Raw genomic sequence first — 22,500 nt, forward strand, 5'->3', positions numbered from 1 at the left:
TTCTGTCAATATCCTTCACCTCCAGTAGTGTGTGGTATGATGGTTGATGTGGCCCAAATTCCTTTTAACGTATAGTTTTGTCTGTACCCTCGCATAGCCTTCACATGTACAAGCGTCAGACAGACTATTTACCTCTTATTTCAAAATAAAAGTCTTTGGTGAAGTATAAAACACTTGGGAACATGCATTTAAAAGAGAACAATCAACTCGGAGATGTTAACAGTAGCCCCTCATTATCATTATTCAGACATTGTATTATGACTATTAATAAGTAACACACCTCATGTGGATTTTGAGATTGCTGGATGTAGCGAAAGCTGCAGGACACGCGTCACATTTGTGAGGCTTTTCCTCTCCGTGATGCATACGGCAGTGATACACCAGCTGACATTTCTGTGCGAAGGAGGCGTCACACCGATTGCAAGAAAATGGCTTTTCACCTGCACGTGCAGAAAACAATGCTAAATGTCATAATAAAGCTTAAAATGACATACGGAATGAAGAGAATTCTCCACGTAGTACAGTTCTCACCTGTGTGAATCCGCAGGTGCGTCTTGAGCTGGTTTCCCTGCCTGAAGCAGCGTCCACACAGCTGGCACTGATACGGTTTGAGCCCCTTGTGTATGCGCATGTGTCTGCGCAGGCTGCTCATTTCTGAGAACAGATTGCCACAGATGTTACAGATGGGCCGCAGCTTGCTTTGAGACACCTTCATGTCCTTCTCCTCCCCCTCCTCCCCCTCCTCCTCCCAATCTTCACTGCCTTCTTCTTCTGCTGCTTCATCCTGGTCGTTTTCGTCGTTGCTGGCTTGGCTCTCCCTCAGCTTTTGGCTCATGCTCCGTTTCCTGTTGCTTGTCCGGAGCTTTTTGGCATTTTCTGGGGATTCCTGTTTGCTGTCAGAAGGCTCAGAGGAGGATGCTTTGGGCTGACTATTCTCCTGATCTGGTCCCTCGTCCTGTTCCGTTCCGGCTTCCGTGTTGTCTGATTCCGGCATGTCAGATGGCAGGGGTTTGGAACGTGGCCTGCCTCTCTTACGCACTCCTCCTTCTTTCTGTGTGATCGGTGTTAACGTCTGCTCTGGGGTCAAGGTTCTGGGGCTCTCAGCAGGCAAGGACTTGGTTCTCGGCCGGCCCCTTCCTCGACTCACGGCCTTCACCTCTTTAGAATCCTCAACGTCAGACGTTGTTTTGTTTTCTACCTCCACATTATTTGAGTTTTCTTCCTCTGTGTCTCCTTGTGGATTTGTGGATTCGGGCGGTTCAGACTGCACTGCTCCAGTTTCCGTTTCTTCATTATTTGCCACTGGGGTGTTTTCTTCAGCACTGGTCGATTCTACTGCCTCAGATGACAGCGGTCTTGTACGTGGACGTCCCCTTGGCCTTCCAGTTCCTCTCCGCACAGCGGCGCTCTCAGTAATCGGGCTCTTGTCCGTCACCGCAGTATCCACTTTGTCAGAATCCAAAGGTCTCGTCCTCGGCCGTCCTCTCGGCCTGCCTCTCCCACGACCTCGTCCTCTCGGCGAAATCTGGGTTTCCTTTTTTGTAGAGTCGTCGTCCTCTTCGTAAAGTCGAGTCTTTGGCTTCCGGATCCGCTTCCCTGTGCCTTGTGGAGTTTGTTCGCTGGACGACTGGGATTCATCAACTGGAGCTGCTTTTGCTTCAAAGATCTCCGATTTATTCTCGTTCTCCTTCCTCAGCATCTCCCTCTCCTCCACTTCCTCAAGTGGTTCCAGTGGTTCGTAGTCGTCGGGGCTGAGTGGAGAACGAGGATCTGCGAAGATCATTTCCCTTCCAGGGGAAAGGCTTTCACCAGCAGCTCTCGAGGAACAGAGAGACAGAACTTCCTGCATCCCAAGGTAGGAAGCTGCGCTTTGAACATTTGGAATTTCATCCCTGCAGAACACACAAAGTACCTAATATTACTAAATTAAACACGTTCTGAGACATGCTCGCATATTTCTACAGCTACATGAGCTGGACAGTGCATCCGCATTAGAATCTCTTCCCCTCAGTAAACTCGCCAAGAGTTTCAACAGTACATTTTCAGATATGAATGTAATTTTAGAAAAGGCCATTTCTTTTTGAATAACATAATAATGTTTAAAAATAAAAACCTCTCCACCGAGTTGTAGTCTGATTTATCTTAGGGTTGTAATCTACTGTACCAGTGTAGTTTTATTCAATGATTGAGACTCAAAGCACTTTTGGAGTCTCTCTGGACACGGATGTCTGCTACATTCCATAATTGTAAATGTGTGCTACTCTCTTTTGTACTCATTCACTAATAATTGAAAAGTAAAGCCCTTAAAATGTCATCCCCCACATTTTGAAAAACAGATTTCTGCAACTTAAATCAGTTTTCCATCACAGCACACCAGGTATATAGATGTCCAGGATGGCCAGGAACCGCATGCTTTTGTTCTAATCCCTGAGCCTCAACCTTCATAGACTCAGACACGTGTCCTCACCCGTCCATGTTTAAGTTCCCTGTGTACATGAAGTCCAGCAGTTTCTCAAACATGTTGGTGTTAACCCACTCAGGGTCCAGTGTAACGGTGGAGTTTTCTCTCCCTGCATCGACGCTCTGTGTGGAGAAATACTCGCTGAAGGCTGCCAGGACATTATGGTGAGCTTGGTAGCGAGTCTGTCCGATCACCACGGTGCAGTCACACAGGAAACTTCGTTCCCTCTGCTTCCTCAACTGCTCCAGGAGAAACTCGCCGTGAGGGACGTGGGCCATGACGTGGAGCACGACCGATCTGCAGGGAAGAAACGTCCGAAACGAGAAAATGTGCTGAATATTCATCCTTTCAAGAAAATAATCTAATCCTGTGTGCAAATTAAAACATTTAAATAGACGTGAAAGAACGAGTTTTAACTCTTGTGTTCCAGACAAAACTGCAAACAAAAAAAACATTTAATAATGAATTAATGTGAATGTGCACGCTCAGCATTTCTTCTGCACGTCTGAGGGCCACCAGGACTGGAGGAATAATGCACAATTCTGGATTTTGTGACATGTATTCATCCAGATCCTCAAATTTCATCATAAAGTTCATCCTTTTGTACATGAGCACTGAACTGAAAGACTTCTGTACATTAAGGAACTGATTTCTATAAATCATGATGTAATTTACTGCAGTGCTCAAAGCATTAGGACTAAAATGTCTTGAGATCACATCAGATACAAACACAAATCAGCAGGTGTTATAACTCAGTAATGTGTTCACTTTGACAGCTTGTTTATTATATAACCGGATTATGACGTTCTAATGAAATAAAATAAACCGATTCTTAAAAACACACTCCCAAATCTTCGTCTGAGGTAAATACCGAAACCCCAGTTAATACTACTAAATAAATCACAATAATGATCTTCACACTATAAATGTATCTTAATAATAATAATAATAATGAAATAATAAATAATAAATTAATATATTTTCAGTCAGAGAACTTCCACAGATCTCAAGCACAGACACTGTGAATAAAAATAAAAGTTCCCGCCGTTTAAAAGTTGCTAGCTAACGTTAACTTCTTTGCTAACGCGCGAGGATTAGCCGCCAACTAGGCCTCGCGCGAGATCTAAATATTTCCAATAAATCTATATTTAATTTCTATTCATTTTCCAAAAAATCCCTCCCAGTGTTTTCTCTACCGTCCTCACAAAAATGCTACAAGTTTTGACATTCAAAACAAAGGGCTCTTATTTCGAAAACGACTCAATCCGGTGCAGCTCGAGTCGCGGCTCGCGCATTTCACCTCAAAACACTCTGCAGGAGAATTAAACCATATATAAATATATCCAACCTTTTAGTAAAAAATTGTTATATTTAAACACGATGGTGTAAAATATTTAGACCTTACATTTATACAAGCGTAGATTAAAATCCTTCGCTACGGTCAGCCATTTTTAGGCTAGTCCTGCAGACTCGCTAATGTGACGTAATATCCGGACTTTAATCGTGCTTCCGGTCCATCCTGCAGGTGGCGACAGAGAGCTTGAGCGCGTTTCTTACAGCTGTTTCCGCGAGATGCAAAAGTTTTAAACCCCCCCCCCCCCAATTTAAATAAATCAATAATTTTAACCAAAAAGATAAAAATACAACTTTAATCAAAGTTTTTATGTTGTTGAATAAATTGTTATAAACACTTCAGCTCCTAGTTTGTAGCAATAAATATATGAAAACCTGAACATAAAATCTGAATAGAAAATTTCCCAAATCTGAAAATATAAAAAAGTTTTAACATGTAAAAACTGAATATATTTTTTTACATAACAGTGCATGACTTACATTTTCCAACAAACAACTTCATTTCTGGAGTATTTACCGTGAAATAAAAATATTCACCATCAAAACAGTTTTGGTTCTGTGTGCACTTAACTAGGAGAAACACATTTCTATAAACAACTGTACATTTTAAAAAACATTATTATTATTATTTTTATTATTATTATTATTATTATTATTATTATTATTATATGTTCGTTAACCCTTTAGTTAATTATTTTTAGGGTGTCTAATGTCTTGAAACGTCTTATTTGTGGCATAAAAAGTAGTAAGTCATAAGGAAATTAATCATCATATATACACTGCATTTCCAAAACTATGTGGACACTCAATACCAGAACCACAGGCATTAATATTATACAGATTTTTATAAATGTGTAACACTCTTCAAACCCAAAATGTTGAAATATAAAAATACAATTTGAAGTTTAACCCTTTAATGCTCGTTATTATTATTTGGAATTGATGCATGACATGAATGAAGTATGACACTGATGCAAAATAATTCATCTAATGTGATATTCTCAGAGTGAGAAAAAAAAAAAAAAAAAAAAATGAAGACAGTTGGAATTTCTTTTATTAATAACTTTATTACATTTTGAACTTCTGGAACAATTATGCAATTTATCAATATTACCAATAATCACAGTCAGTTCCAGTGGAGAGGAGTGTGTGTTATACTGGGGGAGGTCCGGTGGTAAATACTTGGCAGCACGGTTCAATCAGGCGATGGACGCTGTTCATTATGTCTGTGGGCAGGTTTGGAGTCAGAGCTCCGACCACACTGAGAACGCTGAAGCAGAGCGCCACAGCAGCACACACTCCTCTCGTTATGCTTCTTCTACAGCTGTGTGTCATACATTTAATACATAAAAGCAGAAAAGAGAGTGAGACAAAAAATTAATCTAATATTAATAATAAAATAAATATAAAATCAACTTTTTACCTTTTTGACACATAAAGTGTTGCTTGTTCTTTCAGAGTCTCTTCATTTTCTTCCTCTTCTTTCTGCTCCTGCTCAGGGATTGTCTGGTTCATCAGCAGAATATACAGTCAGGCAGGAAAACACCAGAGTGTGTGAAAATACTAATAAAATAATGCTGTTGTGGTGTTGAGTCACAGTTACCACACTGAACATTACTGAGTTGTTATAACTTTTTTGTACATCTTGAACTGTTTAATCCTCTTATAACAAATCATCTTTTAAAAAATCACAAGTGAATGCAGCCATGATCAGACATTATCAGTGTATTTATGAAATTTGTTTAATATTAAAGTGTTGGCTGTACCTGATCTGTAAACAGTCCGAGTTCTTCCCCGAGTGAAACCCAGTTTTCACCACTCAGCATTGTGTCTGTATCCATGCTCATGAAGTTTCCTTCACCTTTACTGAGAAATAAATAAACGAAAGAATGAATAAAAAGAATTTACTCTGCTGTCTTGTGTTTAATGACAGAATCATTCTAAAGTATTAAAAATACACATACACTAAAGCCAAAGCCAACTGGTCCTCCAAATCCTTCAGCTTCTCCTTCATGCCCTGGGTAATAATAATGAATTATATTTATATATAAAATAATATTTAGCAGAGTACAACAACCCCCCTCCCCCCACCCCCACCCTAACATAATAAATCAGATGAGACCTGGTTAATGGTAATGTATTCTGACATGGAGTCTTTCAGATGATTGATGATGGAATCCTTCTAAAAAATAAATAAATAAACAGGATAATTCTTCACCATGACCTCATATTTTATTCCAATTTCAGTTTATGAAACATATAAAACCTCTTTTCTCCATACAAAATGTCGGAGTTTCGGTTCCTACACACCATTATTTTAATCTAAACACTTTTGGGGTAAAATGTGTGTGTTTTAAAATGCATTAAAACACGGATCTCCAACTAATTTCCTCACGAAATTATTATCACAGATTTACATTAATGGCATTTAGCAGACGCCGTTATTTAGAGTGGTGTATATTTATCTCTTTCATACATCTAAGCACTGAGCAGCAATGGAGTTAAGGGCCTTACTCAGGGGCCCAAGAGGGGCAGGTTGGTGTGGCTAAGTTATATATATATATATATATCTCAAATCTCTATTCTCGTATAAATGAAACAGTACCTGATTTATGAGTTCTTCTTTGTGTTCCAGATCAAAGCTGAGCTCCTTTAGTTGTTGCTAAAAAATAAAATATGTGAACTGTTTTGATTAAATATGTAATCATTGTGTGTGTGTGTGTGTGTGTGTGTGTGTGTGTGTGTGTGTGTGTGTGTGTGTGTGTGTGTGTGTGTGTGTGTGCGTGTGTGTGTGCGTGTGTGTGTGTTGCTGTTATAGAACTCCAGGTTGGTGTGATGAAGAACATCCCTGTTTTTCTAATGGTTTTTCTGAATAAAGGAATGTCGTGTATTGTGTTTGTTGCTACACTCAATGCTGTAGAAGGACCATAAAACAAATTACACAAGTTCTCCTGATGATGTCTGGTGAATTTAAAGCATCATCGCTGAGTGTAACAAAGCTGATTCACGTCTCTGCTTTAGGCTAATCAGAAGCAGGCTAATCAGAAGCCACAACTGAACAGGGTTTGTTTAAAACCCCGTATACATGTAATATATCACCTGTAATGTTCTCAGAACACAGTTGAGGTTGGTGATGTCCTCATCTGTTTGCTGTCTTTTCAGAAGAAAACTTGACACCTGTAATGGAAGACAATATGAATAATATATTTATATATTCAACTCAGTAAAACTGAAAAGAGAGGTGAGAAGCTTCTCTGGACTTTACATACCTCATGAGAAAGATCTTCTATCCGCTGTCTGAGTGTCTCATTTTCTTTTGCCTGCCAGAAGTTCACATCAGTAAACTATGATTATTTAAGCAGATAAAGTGAGATATTCACAAGTTAAAATCTGTTCTCTGCACGCACAACTTCTTTGCATCTGGCCTTGATCTTCCCACAGATCTGATCTTTCTCTGCCTTTGCAGCATGAAGGTCTTCCAGTTCATCTACAAAAAGCTGGGCGTTCTGGAGCGACTCCCTCGAGCTTCACAAACACACATTTACACATGTATCATTAACAGGAAGTGGATAGGAAAGTTTATACATTTTAGATCTTTTCTTTACTGTTAAACTGTACAAGAACTGAACTTTTCTAAGAGCCTGAGCATCTCACCACAACGCTGATGAGTTCTGGGTTGTGATATTAACGTGATCGCTTCTACAGCACGTGCATCACTGACATGATTAAACAATCCTAAGCTTCTATAAGGACATGTTTATATTAAATGTAATGATGGAGTCTTCAGTCTCAGGCTGAAGATCTGAGATGTCTGCTACCTTTGGATTTGGTCCTTTAACTCATCGTTCTTAATCCTGAGAAGCATGTTTTTATCCTCTGCTATTTCAATGGCTTTTTGCCTGTTTGTGTATAACGTCCCCACGCAGCTGTTAGAGTTCAGCAGCTCAACACCGTCGTCTGAAACCCTGTACAGAAAATTAGAAACACAGTGTTACACGAGAGAGGATTCAATTTCCTATAGTGTCTTTATAATAAACACTCACTCATTCTGCTGTTCATCTGAAATATATACAGAATCGTGTTCTTCCACACAATGCATCTTCTTCATCTTCAACACCAGATCACCTCAGCACTACAATATAACAGCACATAGAAACATTCAGCAGTCTGAAGTATTCCACACACTTCAGTATTCTACACACTTCAGTATTCTACACTTCAGTATTCTACACTTCAGTATTCTACACACTTCAGTATTCTACACACTTCAGTATTCTACACTTCAGTATTCTACACTTCAGTATTCTACACACTTCAGTATTCTACACTTCAGTATTCTACACTTCAGTATTCTACACACTTCAGTATTCTACACACTTCAGTATTCTACACACTTCAGTATTCTACACTTCAGTATTCTACACTTCAGTATTCTACACACTTCAGTATTCTACACTTCAGTATTCTACACTTCAGTATTCTACACACTTCAGTATTCTACACACTTCAGTATTCTACACTTCAGTATTCTACACTTCAGTATTCTACACACTTCAGTATTCTACACTTCAGTATTCTACACACTTCAGTATTCTACACACTTCAGTATTCTACACTTCAGTATTCTACACTTCAGTATTCTACACACTTCAGTATTCTACACTTCAGTATTCTACACACTTCAGTATTCTACACTTCAGTATTCTACACTTCAGTATTCTACACACTTCAGTATTCTACACACTTCAGTATTCTACACTTCAGTATTCTACACACTTCAGTATTCTACACACTTCAGTATTCTACACTTCAGTATTCTACACTTCAGTATTCTACACACTTCAGTATTTTACACTTCAGTATTCTACACTTCAGTATTCTACACTTCAGTATTCTACACACTTCAGTATTTTACACTTCAGTATTTTACACTTCAGTAGTCTACACACTTCAGTATTTTACACTTCAGTATTCTACACACTTCAGTATTCTACACACTTCAGTATTTTACACTTCAGTATTTTACACTTCAGTATTCTACACTTCATTATTCTAGACTTCAGTATTCTACACACTTCAGTATTTTACACTTCAGTATTCTACACTTCAGTATTCTACACACTTTAGTATTCTACACTTCAGTATTCTACACTTCAGTATTCTACACTTCAGTATTCTACACACTTCAGTATTCTACACTTCAGTATTCTACAATTCAGTATTCTACACACTTCAGTATTCTACACTTCAGTATTCTACAATTCAGTATTCTACACACTTCAGTATTCTATAATTCAGTATGCTACACACTTCAGTATTCTACACACTTCAGTATTCTACACTTCAGTATTCTATAATTCAGTATTCTACACACTTTAGATTTCTACACACTTCAGTATTCTACACTTCAGTATTCTACAAACTTCAGTATTCTACACACTTCAGTATTCTACACTTCAGTATTCTACACACTTCAGTATTCTACACTTCAGTATTCTACACTTCAGTATTCTACACTTCAGTATTCTACACACTTCAGTATTCTACACACTTCAGTATTTCACAATTCAGTATTCTACACACTTCAGTATTCCACACACTTCAGTATTCTACACTTCAGTATTCTACAATTCAGTATTCTACACACTTCAGTATTCTACACACTTCAGTATTCCACACACTTCAGTATTCTACACTTCAGTATTCTACAATTCAGTATTCTACACACTTCAGTATTCTACACACTGCAGTATTCTACACTTCAGTATTCTACAATTCAGTATTCTACACACTTCAGTATTCTACACACTTCAGTATTCTACACTTCAGTATTCTACACAATTCAGTATTCTACACTTCAGTATTCTACACACTTCAGTATTCTACACACTTCAGTATTCTACACTTCAGTATTCTACACACATCAGTATTCTACACTTCAGTATTCTACACACTTCAGTATTCTACACTTCAGTATTCTACACACTTCAGTATTCTACACTTCAGTATTCTACACTTCAGTATTCTACACACTTCAGTATTCTACACTTCAGTATTCTACACACTTCAGTATTCTACACTTCAGTATTCTACACACTTCAGTATTCTACACTTCAGTATTCTACACACATCAGTATTCTACACTTCAGTATTCTACACACTTCAGTATTCTACACACTTCAGTATTCTACACTTCAGTATTCTACACACTTCAGTATTCTACACTTCAGTATTCTACACACTTCAGTATTCTACACTTCAGTATTCTACACACTTCAGTATTCTACACACTTCAGTATTCTACACACTTCAGTATTCTACACTTCAGTATTCTACACACTTCAGTATTCTACACTTCAGTATTCTACACACTTCAGTATTCTACACACTTCAGTATTCTACACACTTCAGTATTCTACACACTTCAGTATTCTACACTTCAGTATTCTACACACTTCAGTATTCTACACTTCAGTATTCTACACACTTCAGTATTCTACACACTTCAGTATTCTACACTTCAGTATTCTACACACTTCAGTATTCTACACACTTCAGTATTCTACACTTCAGTATTCTACACTTCAGTATTCTACACACTTCAGTATTCTACACTTCAGTATTCTACACTTCAGTATTCTACACACTTCAGTATTCTACACTTCAGTATTCTACACTTCAGTATTCTACACACTTCAGTATTCTACACACTTCAGTATTCTACACTTCAGTATTCTACACTTCAGTATTCTACACACTTCAGTATTCTACACTTCAGTATTCTACACTTCAGTATTCTACACACTTCAGTATTCTACACTTCAGTATTCTACACACTTCAGTATTCTACACTTCAGTATTCTACACACTTCAGTATTCTACACACTTCAGTATTCTACACTTCAGTATTCTACACACTTCAGTATTCTACACTTCAGTATTCTACACACTTCAGTATTCTACACTTCAGTATTCTACACACTTCAGTATTCTACACTTCAGTATTCTACACACTTCAGTATTCTACACTTCAGTATTCTACACTTCAGTATTCTACACACTTCAGTATTCTACACACTTCAGTATTCTACACTTCAGTATTCTACACACTTCAGTATTCTACACTTCAGTATTCTACACACTTCAGTATTCTACACTTCAGTATTCTACACACTTCAGTATTCTACACTTCAGTATTCTACACACTTCAGTATTCTACACTTCAGTATTCTACACACTTCAGTATTCTACACTTCAGTATTCTACACACTTCAGTATTCTACACTTCAGTATTCTACACACTTCAGTATTCTACACTTCAGTATTCTACACTTCAGTATTCTACACACTTCAGTATTCTACACACTTCAGTATTCTACACTTCAGTATTCTACACACTTCAGTATTCTACACTTCAGTATTCTACACACTTCAGTATTCTACACTTCAGTATTCTACACACTTCAGTATTCTACACTTCAGTATTCTACACTTCAGTATTCTACACACTTCAGTATTCTACACTTCAGTATTCTACACACTTCAGTATTCTACACTTCAGTATTCTACACTTCAGTATTCTACACACTTCAGTATTCTACACACTTCAGTATTCTACACTTCAGTATTCTACACACTTCAGTATTCTACACTTCAGTATTCTACACACTTCAGTATTCTACACTTCAGTATTCTAGGTCACACACCTGTAAGTCTTTGAGGTGTAAAGATGAAGTCTTTTGAAACAGTAAAATAGTAAAAAGTGATGTATTAAATTGGTGAATAAATAAATTAATATTATGTTATAACACAAAACCCTCATTTACTGCAACCTAAACATTATTACTGACATTAAAGTAATGAACAATAAAGATTACATTTTAAATTAATATGTTAAAAACATGCTGGAATGTGATTATTGCTAGACATTTTACAGACTTTTTTAAAATATATGTACTTTTACATTTGTTATGTTTATTTTAGTGATTTTTATTGATTATTCTATATAGAAATAAATAATATTCTAAACTAACAAACATAAAGGCCAAGTAAACAACAATAAACGCGTTGTGATGATACTGCGCATGTCTGATCCTAAAGCATTTCCGGTGGCGCTATTTTTAAATCACGGAGCAAAAAAACGTGACAAAAGTATACTTTTGATAACGTGGAAATATCGGAGCCCTTAAATCAGACACTAAGTGACAACTTTTTATTTGGAACTTTACACGTGTATCTGCAGCTCCGTATCCAGATGCGTGTTATTATTGTCTGGTTGAGATCGAGTGCGTTTACACTTGAAAAGCTGAAAAAAACGTACAGGAGTCTGGACGTCTGCAATTACTTTCTTGGCGAAAACGTCGGGCAGATTTTCTTAAACCACGTGGACGATGTTTGCCGTGTGTTTGGATGTTGGAGGGTCAAACAATGTTAATACGTCCTTTGTTTAGGTGGTTGCTATAGTAACTGGGGAGGTCATTAGTGCGCGTTGCAGTTGCATTGGCGGGTCTGAATGTCTGTTTTCGTAACCAATAAACAAGAAGGTGTATACAATACAATGCCTGGTCACGTGACTTATTTTTATATTATTTATATTAAATTCTAAATCATGTGTTGTTGGCTGTAGATAAAAGTAGTTTCCTCTAGTTGCTAGTCAGTATCCAGTCTCCACTGATGTCATCCAAACGTCACGTTGTTTTTCGGAAATTCGAACACTTGCTTTTCCAACAGCAGGTTAGTTCCTGGTCTGAGAGCGAGAACATGAACAACATGGTCCCAGTTTTAATCTTGACAAGTTTAATACCAGTGTGGGGCTGCGGCCCTCTAGTGGCAAATAAAGATATGACAGGTGGAGCGCAATGAACGCAGGATTGATTTATTTTTTCCTTTTCATCTTCATGTATGATTTTCTCTATTAGAAATAAAGTTCATGCACTCAACGCGACCACAAACAAACAATTAGCTCATAAATTCTAGTAAAATAAAACATCAGTTAGGGCACATAACACAACTACACTTTCATTTTCTCTGTTTTTGAACTTGATGCTATTTGATGTTATTGATTTAGATCTTAGTATTTAATTAAATTAGACATCTTTAAACTTGACGTATTTCATTATCCTTTATCTGTGGTGATGGAGGAAAGGAGAGGCATGAAAATCCACCCCTTCTAAAGTGGGGAGGTTTAAGAAACACTAGTCTATACACTATAGTCTATATCTTCTTCTGCTTCTTCTTCTGCTTCTGCTTCTTGTGGATGCTCTTGTTAGGGGTCTCCACAGCGGATCATCTGTCTCCACCCACTAGTCTATACATATATATATATATATATATATATATATATATATATATATATATATATATATATATATATACACAAAATTATACATATTAAACTCTACTAGAACTTTACTGTAATAAACACACACTTGAATATGTTTGTTAGTTTGTTTAGTCAACAGCTGCAGCAAGTGACAAAGTCCTCACACTTTGTCTTTGTCTGGACCGTTTCTTTTTTTCTTCATTTTGTCCCATGACGAAATCATCTGCTCCTGGTGAACGTTTCCTGCAGTGACGACACAAACACTCAGATCCAGTCATTTAGCTCGCAGTGACCTCCTCATTCTTCTCATTCTCTCATTCTCCTCATTCTCCTCATTCTCCTCAATCTCCTCATTCTCCTCAATCTCCTCATCTCCTCAGTGTCTCTGACTCTGATCTACAAGCAGGTGAGTTACAGATGAGCCATTATTTTGCTTCATTTTTAGTATAAACTGCTCTCTTTCTCTCTCTCTCTCTCTCTCTCTCTCTCTCTCTCTCTCTCTTTTTCCTCTCTTTCTCTCTCTCTCTCTCTCTCTCTCTCTCTCTCTCTCTCTCTCTCTCTCTCTCTCTCTCTCTCTCTTTCTCTCTCTTTCTCTCTCTCTCTCTCTCTCTCTCTCTCTCTCCTCTCTCTCTCTCTCTCTCTCTCTTTCTCTCTGTATATTTATATATGACAATAAATATCTCATTGTTTTACCATTTAAATGCTCTGATTTAAAATTATATTGTGTTTAAAGCTGAATAACAAAAGTTTAGTCAATTTTTATACAACAAACCACATCAATAAGTCAATAAATCTCACTTAATGAGCAAAATCTAAAATAACTTGTAATAATGCGTTCATTCTGCTGGTGATGGAATATTTCTTCTTCTGAAAGATTTTTCCTTTGAACTGGTTTTTAGTAAACACATAAATATAATAAATATGTTATTAATTGAGGTCTTTGTGAAAAGCTGAGAACAAAATAAAAATCTGGTTCAGTTGATGGGTTTTTATATGAAGTTTTTCGCTTTTTCACTGAAGGTTTTATTTTTCAGTATTTATTCGAATTTAATTTCGAATTTCCACTTTTGAAAAATAAACCCTGATAGATGGAGTTTCCTGTTAAACCAGAAATGTAATGAAATTAAAAGAGTACAATAGTAATATTTAGATGGAACAACAGGAAGCTTTACACCACAATGTGACCACATGATGACTTGTGCATTATAACTGCTAATGAAACATTTATTATCGTCTCGCCGCCTCACAGACGCTCTCATTGTCTCCACCATGAAGCTGGTCATTGTGTGGATATTTTTGCTGACGCTGGTCATATCGGTGTCATCTCAGGTCTTTCACTGGGGTCCGTGTCCGACACCCATGGTCCAGCCCAACTTTGACCTGAACAGGGTTTGGAGAAACTTCATTACCCTTCATTTCTCAAATCTCTCTCAAGTCCTGTAAATAGATTCATCATTTGTGTTTTATTGTAACACAGTTTTTGGGGAAGTGGTATGAAATCGAGAAGCTTCCAGCAGCCTATGAGAAAGGAACATGCATCGAAACCAACCTCTCTCTCAGACCCGACAAGACCATCAGCGTCGTCCACATTCGAACACGGTGAGGGATTTATACTGAAATCATCTGCACTCCAGAATTCAAAATGGATGTCGGATGTGTAATTCCTTTACAAATGTGTTTATGTTTACAGAAAGGGTAAAGTGAGGATCGCTGAGGGAACAGCAACCGTACAGAACCAGAGAGAACCGGCTAAACTCGGAATCAGCTTCTCCTACTGTGAGTATTTACAGGGGAAATTTTTTTCTTTCTTACGAAAAACAGAATGCAGCAAACCGTCACCTGATCAGAAGAATCCTGTTAAAAAAATTATCTTCTGCCCATCAGCCATTTTATACAGAACACAACTGACCACTCACCGTTCCACTGTGGATCCAGAGGGCAGAGCTTCATGAACATGTGTGGAATCATTCAAACTGAATCAAAATGTATCATGGACCAGATGATCAGATTCAGTGATCTCTTTACATCAGAAACAAAAGTGACGTCATTGCTGGTGTGATTGTGAAGAGAAACATCATACCAGAAAGTTTTGTTTTAAAGAAAGGATTTGTGATGATGATGATGGTGATGGTGATGATGATCATGGTGATGATGATGGTGATGATGATGATGGTGATGATGATGGTGGTGGTGGTGATGATGATGATGGTGATGATGATGATGGTGGTGATGGTGATGAAGATGATGGTGGTGATGATGATGATGATGATGGTGATGATGATGATGGTGGTGATGATGATGATGATGGTGGTGATGATGATGATGATGATGGTGATGATGATGATGGTGGTGATGATGATGATGATGGTGGTGATGATGATGATAATGATGATGGTGATGGTGATGGTGATGATGATGATGGTGATGTTGATGATGATGATGGTCACGTTTTAGTTTTTTCTCTCTCTCCCCCCCCCAGTCACTCCTTACAGCCCGTACTGGATTTTATCTACAGATTACGACTCCGTGGTTCTTCTTTACTCCTGCACTGAATTTCTGCGGATCTTCCACGTGGACTACGCCTGGATTCTGTCCCGCAGCCGCTCCCTCCCACCCGAGACCATCTACCACGCCAAGGAGGTCTTTTCTAAGGACAACATCGATGTCAGTCGAATGGTTCCGACAGATCAGCACGGCTGTGAGGGCGGAGCTTAAAACGCCCACCACTACATTTATATTTACAAACTCCAGAATGACGGATGAATATTTATGAGCATAAAAATTTATTAATATCCATAATCCATTTTTTACATTAGATTTTCTGCATTTGTGTGAATTTTTCTTTTACACACAATCGTTAATAAGATGGAGCAATTTGTGTTATTTCTGTAATCAAAAGTCTCTGTTTTATATTAACCCTGACCACACCCCGCCCCTGACCACACCCACTACCCTAACCACACCCTGCTCCATGACCACACCCACTACCCGACCACACCCCACCGCTGACCACACCCACTACCCCAACCACACCCCGCCCCTGACCACACCCACTACCCGACCACACCCCACCACTGAACACACCCACTACCCCAACCACACCCACCCCTGACCACACCCACTACCCCAACCACACACCGCCCCTGACCACACCCACTACCCCGATCACACCCCGCCCCCGACCACACCCACTACCCCGACCTTTGTACGTGTTTATGCAAATTAATTTTCTTGGAAATATTTAAAATAAAAGCATGGGAATGTTTTAATATGGACACTTTTTATTTCCTCCACAATTATTATTTTAATTGAGATTTTAACATATATATGTTCAAAACGATTACATCATACCCTTATTCCTAATGTAATAAATACTTGATCGTTTTTTTCTCCTCCAGAATCACAGCTCTGTAGCGCCCCCTGTCGACCCATTCAACCTTTCACTTCTCTCTCTGCTGTTTATTATTATAATGAACACGTAAATGTTTTTTTTTTTTAATGCTTGAGTCTAACACCGTGTTATAACACTTTCTGTTATTTCTGTTTGTCATATACATAAATACTGCCTGTGTGTGAAAAACAAACAAATAAACAAGTAAATAAATGCAAACCCTGAAAACTTATATGAAGCTTTATTTTGGGGGGATTGGAGGAGATTTTGGGGAGGAGACACACACACACACACACACACACACACACACACACACACACACACACACACACACACACACACACACACACACACACACACACACACACTTATCATTCAGAAACACTGGACATTTCCAGCAGCTCACCAGGCGAATCAGAGAAAAGGGAAAACTCTTTAACGCAGGTAATGATTTATTAATAATAATAATAATAATAATAATAATAATAATAATAATAATAATAATAATAATAATAATAATATGTTACAAATTAACCAGACTGAAGATTAAATTGGTTAAACTGTGAGCCTTTCAGGTGTTTTTTTATTTTAATAAATGTCCTCTGTGTGTTTAGGGAAATATGAAGGGGTTCCTCCTTGTTTTTTGTGTTTTCTTCATATGTTTTGTCTCCAATCATCTCAGCGGTGAGTAACATTTACTACATTACAAATGACTGTATTTACAATTTTACTAACAGTATAATGATTATTCAGTATTCATTAGAAATTAAAAATCAACTGTACTGTATCACATTTACGTCATTCTGCATGTGTTAACAATGTGAACCCTTTTTACTAATAAAACTTGGCTCAGAATTCTGCAGATTTCCTGAGTCTGAGCTGAAAAGTGAATCAGCTCTTTGTGAGTTGTATAGCATTTAAATAGACCTCTCTCTCTCTCTCTCTCTCTCTCTCTCTCTCTCTCTCTCTCTCTCTCTCTCTCTCTCTCTCTCTCTCTTTTAGGAGCTCGAGCCATTCATGAAGAATGTAAGATTTGATTCATGTTAAAGAAGATTTGATTTCTTTATTTCTTTCCTTCTCTCCCATGTACAATCTGTTCTGTTGAAACTCAGCTATGGGTTTCTATATTTTTAAGTGTTTGTAATGGTTAATATTCTGGTGATATTCTGTGTTTTTCATCACAACATAAATGAATAAAATAAAGAATTTAATATGTAACAGGTTTTTTCACGATTGATGAGTTTAATGTTCTCTGGTGGTCAGATGTTCTTCAAAAGCTGTGTTTTTATGTAAAGTAGAGTTAATGTTGCGTTCACACTAAATATTTTCCGAATCCTGCAAGACAGGAAATAATGAAACTTTGTACATGTTTATGGATGTTTGTTTTCAGCTCCCTATGATGAGCCCCTGGCCAGACCCTACTGGCCATACTCAACCTCAGATTTCTGGAACTACATTGAGTATTTTCGTAGTATTGGAGCCCACAACCATATCAACAACATGGCCAGGACCTTCTTCTCCCACCAGAACCTCGGGGACACTCTGGGATATGAAGTGGCTGAACAACAGGAATGAGCAGGAAGACTGATTTTTGCAGGAGGATTTAGTGAATAATGAGAGTTCTGAATCGTTTCATTAATACATTTTTAACCTTAAAGTTATAAACATTAGATAGAATTTGATGAGTTTTAAAATTCTGTACAATTATTTTGTAATCAATTATTCTTGTAACAAGTCACGTATTAAACACTGTAGTCCTCTATTATTCATCTACATGTAAACATTGATAGTTGTAGATCACATGTATAATAAACTCTTGTTGATGGAGTAAATCAGCTTGCAGTTATTTATTATTATATTATTTATTATATTTATTATAACAGTTAGATTAGATTTCACTGTAGTACAGGGCCAATAAAATGCAGTACATAATTGAAAACAAAAATAGTTATTAAATAAAGTATTATAATGAACGAAAAAAAAGACAAACAAAAACAAACCATATAAAAAAGCTAAACTGATAGAATTCCAGACTGGATGCATTCAGAAACCCGTTCTCCAACTGCGCCAGTGGGTCCTGGTTTCCAGTCGGCTGCATTGAAATGAGGCACCACCGGAAGTTGCTGTATTAGCTTAGCTCGGTGCGCTACTTTTGAAGGCTCGCAGGTTTTTCAGCAGTCCGTCCGAAGACATGAAGCCTGCAGTGGATGAAATGTTCCCTGAGGGAGCCGGGCCGTATGTGGATCTGGATGAGGTTCGTGTAGCGGAGCTGATTTTTTAATTTTATGAGAAATGAGTGATATTTACTTCACTTAATAGAATCAGATCTATTTTATCTTTTCCCAGTCGCATTGCGCTAAGCCCCGCCCCCTAGTTTAGGATTGGTCCGAGTGACCTTAAGGACGATTTGATTGGTTGATGGGTCAAACGGTCGATGTACGTGTGAGAGAAAAACAACGACCATTAATGGACATTTAATACAATTTATATATTTCTAATAAAACGTATTTTATTAAATTAGTTATTTATTAACGAAAGATTTTCTTTAGTGGAAGATTCATTCTGATCTATGTGTGTGTGTGTGTCTCTGTGTGTCTCTGTGTGTGTGTCTCTGTCTCTGTGTGTGTGTCTCTGTCTCTGTGTGTGTGTCTGTGTGTGTGTGTGTGTGTCTGTGTGTGTGTGTGTGTGTGTGTGTGTGTGTGTCTCTCTGTGTGTGTGTGTGTGTGTGTGTGTGTGTGTGTGTCTCTGTGTGTCTCTGTGTGTGTGTGTGTGTGTGTCTCTGTGTGTGTGTGTGTGTCTCTGTGTGTGTGTGTGTCTCTGTGTGTGTGTGTGTGTGTCTCTGTGTGTGTGTGTGTGTGTGTGTGTGTGTGTGTGTGTGTGTGTGTGTCTCTGTGTGTGTGTGTGTGTGTGTGTGTGTGTCTCTGTGTGTGTGTGTGTGTGTCTCTGTGTGTGTGTGTGTGTGTGTGTGTGTGTGTGTGTCTCTGTGTGTGTGTGTGTGTGTGTGTCTCTGTGTGTGTGTGTGTGTGTGTGTCTCTGTGTGTGTGTGTGTGTGTGTGTCTCTGTGTGTGTGTGTGTCTCTGTGTGTGTGTGTGTCTCTGTGTGTGTGTCTCTCTGTGTGTGTGTGTGTGTGTCTCTCTGTGTGTGTGTGTCTCTCTGTGTGTGTGTGTCTCTCTGTGTGTGTGTGTCTCTCTGTGTGTGTGGTGTGTGTGTGTGTGTGTGTGTCTCTGTGTGTGTGTGTGTGTGTGTCTCTGTGTGTGTGTGTGTGTGTGTCTCTGTGTGTGTGTGTGTGTGTGTGTCTCTGTGTGTGTGTGTGTGTGTGTCTCTGTGTGTGTGTGTGTCTCTGTGTGTGTGTGTGTCTCTGTGTGTGTGTGTGTCTCTGTGTGTGTGTGTGTGTGTGTGTGTGTGTGTGTCTCTGTGTGTGTGTGTGTGTGTGTGTGTGTGTGTGTGTCTCTCTGTGTGTGTGTGTGTGTGTGTGTGTGTGTGTGTGTGTGTGTGTGTGTGTGTGTGTGTATATATACAGGCAGGGGGCAGTAGCGGGCTGCTGATGGATTTGGCTGCTAATGAGAAAGCTGTACACTCAGATTTTTTCAACGGTGAGAAAAGAAACTCAAATTCAGTTTAAACAAAATGTACAGGTTTTGATTTACTTTATTTCTCCTTCCCACCTTTTTATTCTCTTCTTTCTCCCCTCATTTTATTCTTAAATTCCACACTCTTCCTCCACACTCCTTTATTCTGCTCTGCTTCTTTCTGCTTTTCCATTTTTTAATTCCTGGTTCTTTTTTACTCTCCCCCCCTCACCCCTCTTTTTCTCCCTCTCTCTCCTTCTGTGGTTCTTTCTATTTCTTCCTGCTTTCTTTTTTTAATGCAAAATAAGAATGATGAATTACTTCACATTCTGTCTTTTTACACACACACACACACACACACACACACACACACACACACACACACACACACACTACAGTGTGTAATAAAGGTGTTATAGACTCTCGGCAGTGTGAACAGTGTGTGATGTGAGTTTTCATCTCGGAGAAAAAAAACTGCTGGAGAAGCTCGCTCATGTTTCAATGTTGAACAAAAGTATTGGCGCCCTGTTCCGTCTGGGTCGTCACATCTCATATCCAGTGAGAGAGACGCGACAGAGACCCCGTATTTAACACACAATCAAAACCAAGCTGTATTTTTCCCATTCCATTAAAAACATTGTAGATGTGTAATTTGTATGTAATTACGCTACACGTGTGAGTGAATGTGCTGAAGTTTGAGACGCAGGCTGTTCGAGAGTAAAGACGAGGCAGAGCATCGACGTGTAAAGGCGTTTTTACGGGGCCTCGTTGGCTCCAGCGCAGCACGACTCCACGTTTTAAAGCCACGTTTCCATCTGCAGCGTCTAAAAGCAGCTGAACACGTGTCACACCAGAGCAGCTTCATCTGCAGGGCAAAGTGGAACAACACCAGGGGGGAGAAAAAACACTGCACACACGCATTTAATGAAGAGGAAAAACACACGCGCACACACACACACACACACACACACACACACACACACACACACACACACACAGGGAAGTGACAGGTTTTTTTCTGTTATAATTATAATTCTGTTTTGTATCTCTCAGATTTTGAAGACCTTTTCGATGATGATGACATCCAGTGATGAAGATTTTCACTTCTCAACCGTGTGAATTATTATTATTTTTTCTTGAGTTTGGTTTATGATTTCGGGTTTGTATTGTTGTCAATAAAACCTTTTTTTGTGAGAACTGAAAAAAGAACAACGCACGTTAAATTTCCAGATGTTTCTGTATGTTAAAGAGTTCACACATTCCACTCTAGGAGCTGAAATGATCCTGATGTTCTTTGGAAATCTGTTTCCAGCTCAGATTGTAGGTTTTTGGAGATTGAACACCTGAACACCTGCGTATAATTACACCTTTAATCCATCGCTAACACAAAGATACAGATGTTCCGTGTCTCGCGGCTCAACATTTACAGAAAAAAATAGGTCCCTGTTGAGACGTGCAACATCTCCAAACCCTCGAGGAAACGAACAGAAGGGAAAAAAACTAAATCTCACACACACACACACACACACACACACACACACACACACACACACACACACACACACACACACACTCTAATACTAATGCTTTTACCGTTTCAGTCACCTTTTTGGATTTCTTTTATTTGTTTGCGGTAAATGTTTTGGAAAGCGGTTTGTAAATACTAACACTTGTGATTGTCACAAATAAACTGGTGTTTAGTAAAATACCAGCACATCTGATTCATTCATGAACAACACAGACTTTTAATCGATTTATATAAGAACTGGGAAATGATTGGTTCCTGTTGTCTGTTATAGCAGTAATAAACACACATTCCCCTCACAGTCTGTCGTTACGTCACATTACTGAGAATCTGCAAAGACGCATAAACACCCTGTGTCCCGAAAGTTACAGCTTCACCTGGAGACTCCTTTCAAACATCTTCCATGAACATCTCCTTACTGTAAGAACATTTCACCACACATACAAAGTCCCAGTGAACGAGCTGTTGCTATGGAAACGATAACATACCAGAATGATCACATTAATATAAACTGTTCTAGTGAATTTATCAACACCTTCTGACCAATCAGGATCCAGAACTAAACAAATGGCAGAAGCTCACGAAGGTTCCTACATCTGAATTTTACACAACTGAACATTTTACCTTTATTAACATTTAAATCTTATAAAACCTTTTCACAAATTTACGTGGATTTGAAACGTGTAATTATTTATATAACATAAAAAATGTCAAACTAATAATATAAATAATATAATGTTAATAAAATGACTTTCTAAATCATTAGAATCTGGTCGTGTTCTTGCTGATATACGCCTCTAACCATGCATATAAAAATATATGAGTGTGTGTGTGTGTGTGTGTCTTATTGTGTTATTATTATTTCAAAGCAGACACACA

At 38.3% G+C, this 22,500-nt stretch overlaps 6 protein-coding genes across 7 annotated transcripts in view; 4 read left to right on the forward strand and 2 right to left on the reverse strand.

The window, feature by feature from the left end:
• Positions 1-4,012, reverse strand: mynn (myoneurin). The gene is made up of 4 exons (XM_083529630.1): positions 3,867-4,012; positions 2,468-2,758; positions 532-1,892; positions 1-440 (listed from the first exon to the last, which is right to left on the reverse strand). The coding sequence occupies exons 2-4, from the start codon at positions 2,737-2,739 to the stop codon at positions 265-267; spliced, it is 1,809 nt and encodes a 602-aa protein (XP_083385756.1). The 5' UTR covers positions 2,740-2,758; positions 3,867-4,012; the 3' UTR covers positions 1-264.
• Positions 4,013-4,861: 849 nt separating this feature from the next.
• LOC310719680 (inositol 1,4,5-triphosphate receptor associated 2-like) lies at positions 4,862-12,294 on the reverse strand. Of its 2 annotated transcripts, none has more exons than XM_083529641.1 (12): positions 12,135-12,294; positions 7,858-7,946; positions 7,633-7,779; positions 7,222-7,339; positions 7,084-7,134; positions 6,914-6,991; positions 6,420-6,476; positions 5,937-5,996; positions 5,779-5,831; positions 5,581-5,680; positions 5,238-5,320; positions 4,862-5,150 (listed from the first exon to the last, which is right to left on the reverse strand). In XM_083529641.1, the coding sequence occupies exons 2-12, from the start codon at positions 7,920-7,922 to the stop codon at positions 4,967-4,969; spliced, it is 996 nt and encodes a 331-aa protein (XP_083385767.1). In that variant the 5' UTR covers positions 7,923-7,946; positions 12,135-12,294; the 3' UTR covers positions 4,862-4,966. The 2 variants fall into 2 exon arrangements, with proteins under 2 accessions (XP_083385767.1, XP_083385768.1); XM_083529642.1 differs by lacking the exon at positions 12,135-12,294 and adding an exon at positions 11,521-11,579.
• A 942-nt stretch (positions 12,295-13,236) lies between these two features.
• Positions 13,237-16,755, forward strand: apodb (apolipoprotein Db). Its single transcript, XM_083529645.1, has 5 exons — positions 13,237-13,542; positions 14,386-14,525; positions 14,614-14,735; positions 14,827-14,912; positions 15,616-16,755. The coding sequence occupies exons 2-5, from the start codon at positions 14,406-14,408 to the stop codon at positions 15,849-15,851; spliced, it is 564 nt and encodes a 187-aa protein (XP_083385771.1). The 5' UTR covers positions 13,237-13,542; positions 14,386-14,405; the 3' UTR covers positions 15,852-16,755.
• A 121-nt stretch (positions 16,756-16,876) lies between these two features.
• Positions 16,877-18,359, forward strand: otos (otospiralin). Its single transcript, XM_083529648.1, has 4 exons — positions 16,877-16,970; positions 17,142-17,211; positions 17,530-17,553; positions 17,918-18,359. The coding sequence occupies exons 2-4, from the start codon at positions 17,148-17,150 to the stop codon at positions 18,100-18,102; spliced, it is 273 nt and encodes a 90-aa protein (XP_083385774.1). The 5' UTR covers positions 16,877-16,970; positions 17,142-17,147; the 3' UTR covers positions 18,103-18,359.
• Positions 18,360-18,621: 262 nt separating this feature from the next.
• On the forward strand, positions 18,622-22,383 carry cops9 (COP9 signalosome subunit 9). The gene is made up of 3 exons (XM_083529651.1): positions 18,622-18,781; positions 20,048-20,120; positions 21,150-22,383. The coding sequence occupies exons 1-3, from the start codon at positions 18,719-18,721 to the stop codon at positions 21,185-21,187; spliced, it is 174 nt and encodes a 57-aa protein (XP_083385777.1). The 5' UTR covers positions 18,622-18,718; the 3' UTR covers positions 21,188-22,383.
• A 67-nt stretch (positions 22,384-22,450) lies between these two features.
• Positions 22,451-22,500, forward strand: part of and1 (actinodin1) — a gene marked incomplete at its 3' end in the record, with an annotated part of 4,642 nt that continues 4,592 nt past the window's right edge. The window contains exon 1 of the mRNA XM_083530452.1: positions 22,451-22,500. This exon is cut by the window's right edge and continues 296 nt beyond it.

This window comes from Silurus aristotelis (assembly GCF_946808225.1).
Source record: "Silurus aristotelis genome assembly, chromosome: 25".
Taxonomy (NCBI): Eukaryota; Metazoa; Chordata; class Actinopteri; order Siluriformes; family Siluridae; genus Silurus; species Silurus aristotelis.